The sequence below is a fragment of the Hetaerina americana genome, unplaced genomic scaffold, assembly GCF_022747635.1.
Source record: "Hetaerina americana unplaced genomic scaffold, ioHetAmer1.1.p SCAF_8, whole genome shotgun sequence".
In the NCBI taxonomy this organism is placed as follows: Eukaryota; Metazoa; Arthropoda; class Insecta; order Odonata; family Calopterygidae; genus Hetaerina; species Hetaerina americana.
Genome location: NW_027287427.1, coordinates 50,500,583 through 50,517,276, shown reverse-complemented (window position 1 = coordinate 50,517,276; position 16,694 = coordinate 50,500,583). Strand labels below are relative to the sequence as shown.

The 16,694-nt window shown below is 39.9% G+C and overlaps 1 protein-coding gene across 10 annotated transcripts in view; it reads left to right on the top strand.

Annotated features, from left to right (window-relative positions):
- Positions 1-16,694, top strand: part of ATP8A (ATPase phospholipid transporting 8A1) — a 302,393-nt gene that overhangs the window by 230,945 nt on the left and 54,754 nt on the right. For all 10 annotated transcript variants that reach the window (XM_071596985.1, XM_071596981.1, XM_071596980.1 and 7 more), the window contains 4 exons: positions 8,870-9,129; positions 14,291-14,389; positions 15,882-16,042; positions 16,328-16,525. In XM_071596985.1, coding sequence (XP_071453086.1) covers positions 8,870-9,129; positions 14,291-14,389; positions 15,882-16,042; positions 16,328-16,525 — 718 coding nt within the window. The remainder of the gene's footprint in view (positions 1-8,869; positions 9,130-14,290; positions 14,390-15,881; positions 16,043-16,327; positions 16,526-16,694) is intronic.

Here is a 16,694-nt window from a genome sequence, read left to right as displayed (position 1 = left end):
CATTCCTGGAACGCTCCCGCGAAGGCATCATCGGGAACCTCTCGAAGACACGTCGTCACGGTCCGAAGTCCCGTATCGCGTTCCTTTCAAACTCCTCTTTATCTTCGGGAACAGAAAGAAGTCCGGTGGTGCCAAGTCCGGGCTGTAGGGCGGGTGCGGCAGCGTTGCCACGCCGTGCTTGGCCAAGAAGTCCGACACGACAAGCGCGGTGTGAGACGGCGCATTGTCGTGATGCAGCCGCCAGATGTTTTTGATCGCTGGCCGGACGCGGGCGACTCGTGCACTATTGTTTTTGGCACATTACACTGCTCTGCTATCATCCGAACACTAAGACGACGATCAGAGTTCAGTACATCGCGAACCTTTCGCACATTTTCGTCGGTGAGTGTCGTTGATGGGCGTCCAGGCCGTGATTCGTCGTCGACCTCTTCTCTGCCCTCCACGAACATCTTGTGCCACCGAAAGATCATGTTTCTGGACATGGCTGACTCCCCGTAAGCCTGGTTAATCATACCGACAGTTTCGGTAGACGATTTCCCAAGCTTTACCGCAAATTTGATGGAATAACGCTGCTCCAAAAACTTCGGCATCGCGTTCCGTGACGTGGGTCGAGCGTGGAGGTTCGCGTTAACAGAGCTCCTCACTACACCACAGCTCAGAGCCGACTGCCTTTTTTGCGTCGCTTGCCAACATACCCCCCTCCAATCGCAGCCCGTCAGAGCGGTGCTGGGCGCGCCTGGAGCGACGGGAAAAAATCAGTACACTTATTTTCCGGACGAACCCTGTATATTGCAGAAAATAGGAATAGATTGGAGGGAAAGGAGGCTAATCCGCAACCTGTACATGTCTCAGACGGCTCAGGTGCGAGTTGGGAACGGGTAGTCTGGAGTAGTAGTTTTTAGGGGGAGGCGACCGACAGCTAAGGTCATTTGCGCCATAGGGGATGGACAGGAAAGGGTTAAGGGAGGAGAGAAACTCGGCGTCGGAATTAGCCTGCTCTTTACGAAAGGCGCCAAGGGGTCCGCAGCTTAACGTCCCATCCGACGGACGGCGTACTCACTCAAAGTGCCCTCCACAAAGCACCTCAAGTAGGGATCGAGATACCTCTGAAAAATATTCAACACCGCCGGGATTTGAACCCGCGCCCTCAGGGTGGGAAGCCAGTACGTTAGCCCCCGCACCATCTCGATCCCCGGGTAGTCTGGATGGGTAGTGTTAGGAAGAGGTGTACGGTGGGGTTGTCCATTATCACTGGTCAACCTGTATGTAGAGGATGATTAAAGAGGCATGGGGAGAACTGGAGGTAGAAATGAAAGTGGGCGGGGAATTCGTAAAATCAGTTAGGTTTGCTTATGACCAAGCTTTAGTTTGTCAGTCAGCCAAGGGGCTGCAAGCATTGCTGAGTGAATTGGAAATGTAGTGCGACAGGTATGGATGAGAATCAAATATTAATAAAACAAAGGTTATGTGATTTTCTAGAAAGAAAAAGGCTAAGCTAATCATTAAAATAGGAGGGCAAACACTAGAGCAGGTAGAACAGTTATCGTATGTCGGAAGTGTTTTGGACCAACAGGGTCAAAGTAGTAGGGACTTAAGGAGAAGAATTGCGCCAGGCAAAGAGGCTTTTACAAGCAGGAGGGAGTTGATGACAGGGACGTTGAGTAAGGATATTAAGAAAAGACTCGTAAAAACTTTGATATGGAGCGTAGCTATGTACGGCGCGGAAACGTGGTCATTGAAGCAGGAGGATAGACGTAGACTGGAGGCTTTTAAAATGTGGTTGTGGAGAAGAATGGAGAAGGTGAAATGGACAGAGAACAAAACAAATGAGGAAGTACTTGGTATTGTGGGCGAGGACAGGGGTTTGTAAGGAGAAATCCTATGGAGCCAGAAAAAGTGGATGAAGGGGGTATTGACAGGCAGTGGGATGTTGAAGACTGTGATAGAGGGGAGAATGTTAGGCAAACGAGGAAAGGGAAGGAACAGGATAGGGATGTCGGACGGGATGAGGGGAGGAAGAAAGTACTCAGAGATGAAGAGGGACATGATGTAGAGTTGGATTTTGTGTTTTGTTAAGAGTCACAAAATATATATATATATATATATCAAAGAGAAATAAATACGACTCGCAGGTACTATATGAAGGAAGAGAGTTGCGGATAAATGAAAGTACTTTCTGAGAGGAGATGGAAGTGCAGCAAATCAATATTTCGATTTTTGCATGCCGATTCCCCAGCAATTTACTCGACAAGCATGCATTTAATTATGGAAAGCGGTAATCTTTATGCTCCCTGTGGGTTTTTTCCGTGCTAGGTTGTGCCCGTCAGTGAACCTGTTAATATCTACTCGCTTTGATCTATTTAAACGGCGGCGATAGTCGTCCTCAAATCCTTGGAAACCGAAAAAAAACCGGAAATGTGAAAAATACGTTTTAATATCATGGAAAAAACCTGAAATTAGGCAGTAAAAAAAATGAATTCTATCAATTTTAAAGGTAAAAAGTGCCCCAGTTAAAATTCATCCGTATGCTTAATTTGGCAAATGTGAGACTTGTAAAACCCCCAAGCGAAATAATCTCTCTGCCGTAAGTGAGATATCTATTCACGTGAGGCTTCAACCTTTGATAAATATTTTTTATTAATTCATTATCAACAAATGTGTGTATATGCTACAGGGGACAATTCTGAAATTTTCGCTAGTGTAAAGTTAGCAGTGCCTGTTGGATTACACCGCGTTGGATATCAGGTTGTCGATGGATTTGGCTATTCTCGTTGGTTGGAATCTTTTGTTTGGCCTCGGCTGTTAGCTCTCCCACGTTTAGTTTCGAACTATTTTGTCTATTGCAGCAGCGGCACGATAATCTCGTGTGAAATTGCAAAAAATAATAGATTATTTAGTTTTGGACGCCTTATCCATAGGAGTTTCCCCTTTAAAGTATGCGAGGGCACACCAATGGGCAGTAATCAATATATTTAGTATATTTTGCCAGATTCTCACCTCTGTGTAATGGCTGCTTTTAGTAACGGAATTGCATCGGCTGTTATCATGTATTGAACTGAAAATATTTCGTTCGTTTATTTTCAATACCAATTGAAGTTGAATTAATTACTTTAATGTCATCGGCGTCATCTCACCAGTCTAATTAAACATTATGAGCATTAGAAGCTACGTATTCATGATACGGTAGTCCTCAAAACTGTAAATGCCATCCCCTTCGTTGTAGTGTTAACTTTTATTCCCGAATAATCCTTAAAATATCAATTTTTCCAATCACAGCTTCGGAAGAAGTTAACTGCGAGTCTACGGTGTACCGTATCGTTCATAGACTATTTATGTCTTATGTAGCCGTCTTGTCTTTTCAGCAGACTCATTCCGGTTCATAATCGTGCTTACGTTCTATATACTACCTTGATCAAAAAGTTCCCGGAATAACCACCGTGTGGCGCTCCCATCGTTCCGATTTGAGTTCTGTTTTTTTGTTAAATTGGTACATCTGTTGTTGATATTCCCTTTAAATCTTAGTGTCATAACTTGACATTTGCAAAAGTTACGGTCGGTTTTCGGTATGTCCATCAGTGCTTCCTGCGATTTTTCCATTACTTCCTCTCGGCTGCTAAAACGCGTTCCCCGTAATGGTTTTTTTAACTCGATTGAACAGAAAGAAGTCACAGGGAGCCAAATCAGGTGAATTCGGTGGCTGTTGGATGGTATTTGTTGCATTTTTCGTCAAAAAATTACGAATAATGATAGCACTGTGCGACGGTGCGTTATCATGGTGCAAAATCCACGAGTTTTCTGCCCACATTTCTGGTCTCTTTCGGCGAATTGCTTCACGCAAACGTCTCATAACGCCCAAATAATACTCTTTGTTCACTGTCTGGCCTTCTGGCAAAAATTCATGATGCACTACACCGTTGTAATCCATGAAAACCGTCAGCATTGCCTTCTTTTTTGACTGAAAACGACGTGGTTTTTTTGGTCTCGGCTCATTTGGTGAACGCCATTCACTTGCCTGATGTCTGGATTGCGGTTCGTACTCATAAACCCACGTCTCGTCTCCAGTAATGATCCTTTTGATGAATGTGGGATCGGATTCAGCCTCGCAAATCATGTCTTTTGCGACGTCAACACGGTCTCTTTTTTGCATGAAATTGAGGTCTTTTGGCATGCTATACGACGGAAACCCAAATCATTAACCACAATGTCTTGGGCGGATCCATAGGCAATGTTCAAGTCCTCCGCTATTTCTCTGATGGTTAATTTGCGGTTATTGACCAACATTTCTTTTACTTTATCAATTTTTTCACCGACTTTCGATGTCGATGGTCTGCCACTGCGTTCATCATCTTCGATTGACTCACGACCACTTCTGAACCGCTCGTGCCACTGGTAAACGACCGTTTTTTTTAGAGAATCGTTGCCGAAACACTTTTCCAACATTTCCAACGTCCGTGCGCCACTAAATCCGTTTTTTACGCAAAATTTAATACAAGTTCGTTGTTGCAAATTTAAATCCATTTCTGAAATTGTAAAAAATCGCCAACACACACAGAGATAGATGTACTCTTGGCTACGTAACTTTTGCAAATGTCAAGTTATGACACTAAGATTTAAAGGGAATATCAACAACAGATGTACCAATTTAACAAAAAAAACAGAACTCAAATCGGAACGATGGGAGCGCCACACGGTGGTTATTCCGGGAACTTTTTGATCAAGGTAGTATATCGTATACGTAATGATGTTTTCCGTTTCTGAATGTGATTTGAGCTCGAGAGAACGATGATAAGGAAGGGAAATTGCCAAATATTTCTAAACGTTTTCGGAAAAGTACCTTCACGAAGGGGTTACGTGGGGCATCGCTAGACTTTCTCTCGCCATTCATGAAATTCAATATTGAGTCGTTGAAGTGGGTTTAAATTTCCAGGGCATACCTCGTCTAAGTCAAAGAGATAATTGATCTGAACGAAAGAAATAAATATACAAAAGGCAATTCATAACTTTTACATCTGTGGTCAGAGTCGGTAGCAATGAATTGACTCGGGCACTTCGAATGTTAAATTTTCTCAGCACCTGAAAGAGTGCTTTATGTGTCATCCTTTGTGTTAATTTCGTCGAATGAATTGTCACGATTCTTAAATTAGCTCGCGTGTTAGCAAATTTTCCGTGTCGAGTGCCGAGGGACAAAAAGGATGTATTCGTTCGAAAAGCATCGATTATGGTTGAAATCAGAGCATTATTTTCGGGAGAGTCACCACAAATGAGTGCCTTTGTTGAAATTTTATTTTGGGCTCATCCCTAATCGTTACCTTCCGTCTTCGGCCTCCCCATACTCAACGGCGTTGCGTGTTCCTAAGCGATCGCGAGCAAACGTTTCGTTGAAGACCATTACCCGAGTAGTCATTTTTTTCGGTGATTCAACTGGCGGTTAGTAAATATTCCGTCGTCCCGGTGAATGCGAGGGAGAGGGGATCGATTTTTGCATCCACGGTGTGTGTCGAAGGGAGCTCAGGAAGATAAGAACCACGCCAGGTACACTTCTCTAAGGGGAGGTTATGTTCATTGTGGAATAAGCCGAAGACGAATGTTCTGCAGTTCGGCGGTAACTTCTACGGATAAAATGACGTGGGTCTTGCATGAGCGTACAAAAACCAAAACGTGAACTTCGTCCATCCCTATCAATGGGAAAGTTGGGAAACCGGTCCAATCCCACGGAGAAATATTACGTCCCTACGTTCTAATAGAGAATCCGATGTGCTGTTTGTTTTCCCGAACAATTCAAAGTAACTAGGCTACACTTTTGCAGTAGCTGTTGATATGAACATATCCTTCGTTAAAACAGTGGTATTTCGAGTCGGAGAGCCATGAATATGTATGGTATCATGTAGCATAATCTATTTTGCGAAATTGAGCTCCGAAATATTTTCAGAGTGATGATGAATAATCCCAAATTCCAAAGAAACTGCATGCCAGCAACAGGACGCCTCGATAGCTTAACTGGCTAAAGCACTCGACCGGATATTGAGGGATCTGGGTTCGAATCCCAGTCAAGGCGAATGATTTTTACACTCTGTAATTGTTGCAGTGAATAATCCCATCTATTGTCTGGAATGTTTTATAATCATTGAGAGCATTTTCATCTCTTCGTGTCTAGGTCGCCAATAATGGGTATTCCTTTAATTATGTGGTGAAGATTTTAGGATTTCTTTCGTCCCTCTCTCCTCTTCCTCCAAGGTCAAGAATAATAACGACTAAATGTCGCGTTACATCACGCTGCTAATCACCTTCCTCACTATTGTGATAAAAACTAACGCTCTCAACACATCCCTTCTGTCTCCAGGGCTGTATAATTAATGGACGACCCCGACCGACGAGGTATATGTGAGACTGCCTTTTGTTCTACCCTATTCAATTAAAATTCATTCGAGCATTTTTCGCAGTCTCCGCCTAGATGTTTAAAAACGAATTTCATCTTTTTCTCCCATGACATTTGCTATCCCTCTTCAATGTTCTCGAGAATTTTTCTTATCTGATTCTCTCGCTCTAATTTTCTCCTTTAATTGACTTGATGGGTGTACCACCCATGTAACCCTTCACCGAAATATCGTGGGTTGGGTTCGGGTTTCTTGTGCCGCCATAAGGTTTCCTGTTAAATGGCATGCTGCGAGTATGTTTTTTGATAACTCAAGTGTCTCTTTGTAAATGGTGGAAGCGTGCTGCGTGTGCTTTTCAGGTTGTAGAATCAGAATTTATGGTCGTTAGGCGTCGAGGAAAAACACTGTCAGTAATAGACAGGGATATCGTCGACGGCGAAACGGAAATGGAGGAAATTCTGCTCGTCTGGGGCCGTGATTCCTGAACATTTTCGATCGTTACAAGAGTTTCTCCAAAATTAAAAAGTCCGTTTACAAGCCTTCCAAAAGCAGTCGTAAATGTTATGTAAAAAAATTACAAGTTTAATAACCTGCGAGAATCGGATTCGTTAAATTTTCAGTAAAATTTATTTTCATTGGAAGGCTCTGAATTAAAAAAAATGCAAGGATTTGTAAATTGAGTCGTTGTCTTAATAAACGAGTCCCCCAAGTGTAATCTCAACCGGCCCTTGCCACCGCGGTTTATTGCTTTTTTGAGTCCTCGTGCTTCCTCCATTAAAGTCATTGCGTCAAACCATCGGCCTTATTGTGTTGGACGTTCTAGTTATTTCAATCTCAAAAACCGCCTCACTTTTATTTTTTCAGCATGGGTCTCTCATGCCTAAAGAATGTTTTAATCCGCAGCATTCCTGCGATACTTGGGGATGTTTTCGCAGTTATGACATGAATCGCGTTCCTTGGTTTCGGAACAGATTATCTAAAGTGATATTTCATTGCTTTTTGCGTGTCTTGTTTTAGTCTATCTGTTCTTAACTTCGCGTTAGCTGAAATCTGCAGATTTATTGTCATTCCTTTTAAAAATTACACGTTAAAAAGTCGTATTTGTAAAGGTATTTTTGGGTAGGACAGTCTATGAAAAAGGAAGCGGATTTAACGATCGCGTACAGCTGTTCATGATCCATCAATTTTCGAGGTAGTACCTGTGTCTCAAAGTGTTTGAAAAGGGTAGTTGAGGAAGTAATAATAATGTTTATTTCACCGTTGGTTAATACATGTATAGTTTTGTCGAGAGGCGGTTTGAACATCTATACGACATTACGTTGATATGAAATTGTCGCAAAACTTACTTCGAGGCACCTAAAAATTAAATTACTGCTGGAAAGAAAACAGAGTGTTGAGTAAACTCTCGATTAACGGTGTGCGGGTTATCCGTTTTGTGGATTATCTTTGATATTCTCTCTTCCCAGCGCCTCAAATTTTTAATAAAATTACACTCTTAAATATAATTAAATGCTTTGAAACCTCGATGTACTTTTTAAAAAAATATGTTTTAAACGCCCCGGCTTTCTTAAGCGTATTTAATTTTGATCGCAAAATCAAAAGTTTTCAATAGTATTTAATGTTTCGATTTAAATATTTTACACTATTCCTACATTCCCGTTATCCTTTGCCTCGCCTTTATTAGCCCAGAAAATGCCACATTCTATTTTAAGGCGATCAGATATATCGTTTTACTTTGCAACAAATAAGTCATTAACTATCTACACCGTATTATTTTAATTGATATCACATGACGAATGTGAATCCGTATCGGCGATCTTTTGTCAATATTTGTCCTCCACCAATCTTGTTGTTTCTTTATCCTTGCTACGTGGTTGGTTTAGCTTTCTGACAATACGTTCTGTTAGCCTGTTGATGATTGTTCTGTGTTCTTTTAAAACTATAATTTGACCCTTGGCTGAAAATAGGAAAAATTTGTACACTTTCCATTACTATAAAACTCTAATTAATCACAAGGAATGAAAAATGAGATTTTATTTGTTTCCTAATCGCAGTTACTTTTTTAACTATTTTGATTCTTACGAATTGAATCCTTTTATATCGCGACCATATTTTCCGCATATTTCGGTGATCCGTGTTTTACGATGTCGCTTCATCATGAATCCATAAGCACGGATAAATGAGAGTTTACTGTACTTCACATCAATAATAGATTACCTTTCAGAATAATAAATCAAAAGAGAGATGGTACTTTTTTCCACACTTTATTTTTCAAGTCGACCGGTTTCGTCGCATAGGCGACATCATCAGGTTTATTAGAATGGATTTCCACAAAGTGAAGCCTGAAACCATCGAGTTTATTTCAGAATAATGTTTATAATTTCTTCTTCTGGATCACTCGCACTATATGTGTAGGCTATTAACTTTTGATTGCTATATTATATTTCGTAAAGGGCGACTGATGATTAATTGATCCTTATTCCTTCTCTTTGCAGAAGACGAGGATGAAGAGGAAGGAGAGGAAGATGATCGAACGTCGGGTATCACAGAGGAAGGAGAGGGCGGAGCGGGTGGCACGGAAGGGGGTGGGGAGCAACACAGAGTTATCTTCCTTGGCCGACCACAGCCATATAGGTTTTGTTCTAATTACATAACCACCGCGAAATATTCGGTCTATTCCTTCATACCTAGCTTCCTGTTTGAGCAATTTCGTAGGTACTCTAATTGTTTCTTCCTGTTCATCGCATTATTACAGGTAAGTTAAATGCATGTTATTATCAGTAATCCCACTTATTCATTATTTTAGTGTAAATGGAGGTATTCTCATGTTAATGGCAAAAGTATTAAAGGTGTCACTGAACTCAATGTGATCACTCGAATTACTCTTTTAAAAATAAAATAATCGTGATGTCGGATTAATTTAATTCATTATTTATTAACTTGAAGTTACTTTTCCCCCGTTCAATGCCAAAAATTGTTTTTTTCTCAATTTAAAACCATATTGTGTTATGTTTTTCTGTGCCATGCGACCGTATTAATCTGTTTACGTAATCATCAGATGTCATTGATCCCAAAATTGGTTTCTGTTGCTCTCGACTCTGTTTTTACCTCAGCCATCATATTTTTTTTCTAAACCTCTTTACATCTTCCTCTCCTGTTGTTATCTTTTCGTAGCTTTTCCCTTTAACCGTTTCATTTGTGAAATTTTCTTACCCATTCTTTCACTTCCATATTTGTCTTCTAAATGTCGTAATGCTTAAGATTGTATCTATCTCTTGATATTCGCAGATTTTTTAAAGAAAAGGCTTCCCTTTCGTCTTAGTTTCAGTGGTCCATCGGTGATTCAATCCGTTCGTTTAGCCTCAATAATTCTTCTGTGAGACCGCATTTCCGTTTCCTCCATTTGTCTCTTTTCGCCGTCCTTCTTTATATCTCACTGCCATGGATTATCGTGTTTCATATAAATGTTTTGATAAACTTTTCCGTTCTACCTCGCTTGAAACCTTAGCTGATGGTAGACTTTTCCGTAGATAATATTCTATTATTGCTCACTATACCATTCTATCGTGCTTTCTAAGTAACAAAATTCTTTCATGTTTTCAAATTGCATACTTTTTATGTTGAATGCTGTCATTGTATTCTTCTCTTAGTCTGCAACTCTTTATTTTGAATTTATTTAATTAAATCCTATGGGTTAGGTTATAATTACTTGTCTATGACATGTAGATCAAATTTGTTGTCTCAGGCGTAACTTCATGGAATTTGCATAACATATTGAAATGAAATGAAATAATTTACTTTGTAATTCCATTTAAAAAACACGACCCAGGTTTCGACGTTGAACGTCAACATCAGGTCGTCCTCGACGACGATATGCCTGGCGGCTTTTTCATCAGAGGTCGCCTTATTGGGCTTATGCTCTGTGTCATATACGAGGGTCATCCGGAAAGTAGTACCCGTTCGTGAAATAAAGACACAAAAGTAAATATTAACAAACATAAAAAATTTTATTTGAAAGAGGATACTTTAAACTACTTCTCAACATAATCTCCAAGCAAATTAAGGCATTTGTCATAACGTGTGACAAGTTTCTGTATTCCTGCTGCATAGTCCTTCGCCGCCAGCTCATTGAGATACGCGAGGGACCCATCTTGCACAAATTTTTGCATAATGCAGATGGTGTTTAACAATTTCATGAACAATTGTTCGAGAAACATTGGGAAAATGCTCACAGATGTCATCAATTGTGACGCGCCGATCGTTCCTCACGAATTCGTCAACTGAGCTCACCAGTTGGTCTGTAATGACAGACGGTCTCTCCGAACGCTCATCGTCGTGTGTGTTCCCCCTCCCCATGTTGAAGTTGCGACACCACCGCCGAACAGACGACTCGTCCATTACATTGTCTCCATACACCTCCTTTAATTGGCGATGAATATCACATGGGCGAACGTTTCTTGCATTGAGGAATTTAATCACTGCCCTCACTTCACAACTGGCGGCGTTCTCAATTTTTTTAAACATTGTAAACAATCACAGAAACAACACAGGCAATGCTAGCGTCACGCAACTTGGCTCAGAGAAGGCAGACAAGCCACTGAAGCTATCTGACCTCGTCCAGCGGCTACTCGCGTCGTCAGCACTTCATGCGGCACGAACGGGTACTACTTTCCGGATGACCCTCGTAGATTATTCCCTTTTACTTTCTGGAATACCAGTCCGGCATCGTTGTATTTGCCTTTTTTCTTATTTCATGCGGTTTAGCAGTATAATACGTTATTTAGCCTTTTGTATTTGTCATATGGACCAATTTTATTAATTTTTGTATATGTAATTGCGCTATTGTTGTTATCCGTGAAATTTTCATAGTAAATTTTACTCTTCCTCAGTAAAAAGGTGAACAGTTTTTCTATATATATTTTTTGATATACCTGTATTTCTTCGTTCTTTTCCCATGGAGGAAGTCCAAAAGCCATTCGTAGTGTCTTCCTTTCGGTACTATTAAGTTTTCCCATCGGGGATCTATTTATTAGCCCCATCCACGCAGGTGCTACGTATATTGATACTGGTCTTATAGCTGTTGTATATATCAATACTTATATTTCTTGATGGGTGACGTGTTTCTTGAGAATAAAAGCAAACTTGGTATGTTATATACCCTCTGATCAAGGGAAGGGCGGTTGGTCAGAGAGGCAGGGTGGAGGAGTTACAATGTAGGTAGGAAAGGTTACAATGTTGCTGGGAAGAAAAGAGAATTACATCTTTGGGTGTCAATCGTTGACTTGGAAGAGTTGTAGGTCTACTTCCACTCCTAAACACCGAAAGATGTAATTCTCGTTTCTTCCCAGCTACATACATGTACCTTTTTACTCTCCACCCACCCTCTCTGGCCAACCCCCCTCCCTTGATCAGAAGGTATATATACCAAGTTAGCTTCTATGAGAACCACCTGATGACGACGTTCAACGTCGAAACCTGGGTCGTGTTTTTTAAATGAAGTGTGTGGAATTACAAAATCAATTATTTCATTTCAATATGTAGATAATATTTCCATTCGATCCTTTTCCTTCTTTACCATAATTACTCTGTAATTAGCAAGGGATGGGCTTCCTTCTAAGTCACGAATCCCTGATTATCTGAAAATTAATTTGTTTGTTTGAGGACACATCACGCCAAGACGGTACGGATTAAGGGCTAGTTTTTGCATAAATAGGGTAAAAATTCAGAAAGTAACATAGGCTAGGTTTCTTAATGAAGTAGGTTGCTTTTAACCCGATGAATGGCGAATGTCATAGATGTGAAAAACTTTGTCAATGGCTTATAAATTTTGATATCCAGAAAAGCACTTGTTTTTATCAGTGTAATGATGTTTTCAATAAACTGGTGTGAACCACACTCCTTGAAATTGGAAATTGCATAAGTTGGAACCATTTTGTGAAATTACGATAATTTATTGCGAGCCAATTATTGCCATTGAGTTGCGAATCATCATGATGCTAAATAAAAAATTATAATTCAGAATGGGTACGCGATAACTCCAAAAAAATTGCGATTATAGACTTGGAAAAAACAGTTAATGTCGGTGAATTTGAAGTATTTGATTGAGTGGTCACCCTATGCTACAGCCGCATTTGGTGAGAGGCATCTGTTATAAATTATTTTTCTTCTTCAATCATTTGGAGTGTTATTAGTTCATTATTTCGTGGCCTTATCGAAATAGGACTTAAGACAACATTTTCGGGGTTGCCAGGGTAACATGAATACCGATGAATCCCACTTCATGGCGTGCAAGTGGTTAACATCCCCTTAGATTTCGAGCAGGAAACCATTTCGCCACCTGTGAATTGCAATGGATTCTCGATTTGTATCGTGGCCAAGAAGGAAATGCTATGTATACGATAGTCTAGCTAACAGCCAAACAGTAAAATGTTAATGCTACCATTGAAAAAAATTTACTCTCTCGGAAAAAGATCTCGAAATAGAACACGAGACAAAGGCCAGACTACCAAAGGGGCGTATGATTATTTCTTTGCCTAACGGACGTCTTTGGCGGCATTCTTACCCACCGTACTTCACCTCCTGTTTGCCATCAGGTTTTCAGGGCCGATCACACTACTCCTAGCAAGGTCATGCCCGCAGCGGGGCTCAAACCGCGTGCTTTTATTACAAGTTAGGCGCATGGCGATTGGAGTCGCCTAATCACCTGTCAAACGCTGCTCTTTGAGAAATTTTAAAAAGTATTTAAAACGTCAATGAAAAAAAGAAACCAATCGGCGAATATCTCGCTCGAAAATGCATTGAAATAATATTAGACCCCGAGCGTAGGAGCTCGTTGTATTCGCTGGTGACGGGCATGTACGAGGTCTCACCGGAAACTGACCAGCCGTGCAATATTTTGAGAAAAATAGCCCACCTAGAACAATTAGGCCTTAGTTCCATTCGAATTACTCCCCTTGGGACCTCAAACACTTAGCCCAGCGTCTCTTCCACTTTCCAAAACAATCGGCCTAGTCCTTTTTCGGAATGGTCATCAGCTGCCTCGTCGCATTCTCTTTATTCTCATCAGCCGACTGTTGGGAACACTGGGCTTTTGCTTCAGGGTCATAGGGGTCCATGACTCATCTCCGGTTATGACCATTTTTTTAGAAAACCTGGATCATCGTTTGCTGCTTGGAGCAGGTCGCCTGCAACTGCAGTACGGAATTATTGACGTTGACGAAATAAAAGTTAATGCGACGAGGCAGCTGATGACCATTCAGAAAAAAAAGACTTTACCGATTGTTTGAAAGGTGGTAGAGATGCTAGGATAAGTGTTTGAGGTCCCAAGAGGAGTTCTTTGAAAGGGATTAAGTTTCATTGTTTTATGTAAGCTATTTTTTTCAAAATATTGCATGGATGGATAGGTTCCGGACGGACCTCGTATGTATGTACATGCAAACATGCCCTTGGCATTAGAGTTATCCAGGAGACAGCGATATTATCTTCTTTGAATTTCATGCTCTCTGCTCATGTATGGGCAGATGTGCCATGCGTAATTTTCTGGTGAACACGCTGACAGATTAGAATGGCAGATATGGTCCCTTTATGCATCTATAGTTATGATGTGAAGCTCTCTCACCCAACTCTGTGGCTCATATTGAAGGCACATCTGCAGTGTTAGGAAACAATTGCCTGGTCGGTGCTCTGCTGATTGCAATATGGGAATTTATTTTTGCATTTTTAATTGAAAATATCTCTTTAACTGATATGACACCCAAGACATGGCACCTTTATCTTTTGTCTTTTTTCGTCAATCAATTTTCACTGAATAACATTTTGTTACTACGTCTAATTTAACTTTAAATTTAATATTTTGTGGTTTAATATCAAATGAAACTAACATTTTGTCGTTACTAATCTCACTCATCTCTTTACAGCAAATTCCTGATGTGTCTCCCACAGGGAGATACACTACATTAGTACCATTAATTTTCATCTTGAGTGTTTCGGCTATCAAAGAAATTATTGAAGATGTGGTAAGTTGATGGTTTATAAATACATATGTTAATTGATAATTTATATATTCTGAGAGGTGAAATGTTGACATGAAATAAATAAAATGCACCTTTTTCTCCTACCCCTCCCATAACTTAGTGTCATTGACAGTATGAGGTAGGTTGAAAAAATATGAATTCAAGAATAAGAAGTAGAACGTTTGCATTTGGGTAAAGTAGCAGAGAATGTAATGGGATGAGCAGATGCCACCCTACTCTTCAATCATACAAGGCTGTGAAAGTAGCGAGTGCATACATATATGTAGCAAGTTATCACTCCCTTATGTTTAGTTTATTGCCTGATTCACACTTTCAATAATCTAATCAATATCTGTAATATTTTTCATCATTGATCGTTTGCTTATTCTTGGTTTTAGCTGGATTTTTTTCTTCAAGTTTGTCAATTTTCATTAATTATTACCATTCGGCTACGATATATATGTGGGAATAGCCAAGAGGATCTTCCAAAATAGAAATGCCTCCAAAAAGTGAAGCACCTCCATTTGCTGTTTCTCTGGTAACACCTAGAGCTTTGAATAGGAAATTTAAAACCCTTGATATTTTGATGACCTAAATGCTTCTGCTACAATTGCCTCCCTCATCCAGTTCTTCTTTGACTAGATTTGCCTTATCTCAGTTTTTCCCGAAGTGTGAACATGGTAAAAGCCTTGCGGGTAGACCTAAGTCAGGTCTTTGGTCAGCTAGTGACGAAAGGGTTATCGAAGATGTATCTGGGAAATCTAAAATTGATGGAATCCATCTGAAATCCAAGTAATATGATTTTCTGGGTGTCAGAACTTGGTGGGAAATTGGAGGAGGCTTAGGGAAAAGAACTGCACCCCTTACTCTGAATGTATGATTTTCATATGCCAGAAGTTTATGTTTTCTCCTTCCATTAACTAATTTTAAGGTTGATTACTTTGGGGTGAGAAAATATTTTGTTTCTGGAAACAAATTACATTACAAAAATACTTCTTGAATGCTTTTTCGACCATCCACAATATAACTAAGTAAAAGTAGCCGATTTAATTTGAAAGTTAAGTTGTTGCTAATCAATAGCCAGTGAGTCATAATGTGTTTGAAGAATAGTGAGAGAGACTTGATTCTTGAATAAGCTTTAGGATTGAATTTTTCACTTTTAGTTAGACATGCATGTATGTAATATGAGTTTGCACTTTTATTGAAATCAGATCATATATGTATGACTTGGGTAGAAAGCAATGACTTTTTTCTATTGAATGGATTTTTAAGAGGGATTATTACAGAAAAACTGAAGGTTTTTGAAATTTGTTGATTCTGAATATATTTGGAAGTTACTGGTGTTACACATGTAATTTTAGGTGGTGGTGAATCTCTTCTGTAGTGCAATATGTTTTTATAGTGCATAATTTCGGGGTTACAAGGCAGTGTCCTAACTCATTATATTTATGAGTAAAATTTTTGTTCTCTCAGCTTTTAAATTTTTCACTTGCAGAAAAGACACAGAGCTGATGGTGAAATCAACCACCGTGAGTTGGAGGTCCTTCGTGATGGACACTGGCAGTGGGTCCAGTGGTTGGATGTGGTCGTTGGTGATGTTGTCAAAGTGCACAATGACCATTTTTTTCCTGCTGACCTCATTATCCTGTCATCCAGGTTGGTAGTATTATTGAGGGTGTATCATTATATTACTTTATGTGTGACTTACTTGAAAGTTGAGCTTAAACTTAAACTGCTGATTTACTCTCATAAGTATAGAACAGTATTTCTCATGCCTTATGCTTCTAAGAATTCATTTAATATAATTGAAGATAAAATGTGTGCTGATATTACTCTATTCTCAGGTATATTTGGGGCATATTTAATTTCAAAATATTAATGGAACTGCTGCAGTTTTCTATGGCTCAAATACTATGCTCCATAATGTTTATGTTGTTTCAGTGAGCCTCAAGCACTCTGCTACATCGAAACAGCAAATCTAGATGGGGAGACAAATCTCAAAATACGCCAAGGTGTTCCAGAGACAGCAATGTTACTGGAGACCAAAGACTTGGACCAATTCACAGCAACAATTGAGTGTGATCTTCCTAATAGGCATTTGTATGAGTTCACTGGAGTGCTGAGGCGTAGTGGGAAACCGTAAGTAAAGTAAATTTAATTAGGTAGTGGTGATGAACTGTGGCAGAGTTGATAGCAAAGTTGTCAAATAATCCCATTCGTTGACAAAAATACTAGATAAAACCACCAATATATTATATTAAGGAAATTTGGTGCATACATCGATGAAATTTCCCTGTGCTAAATTAAT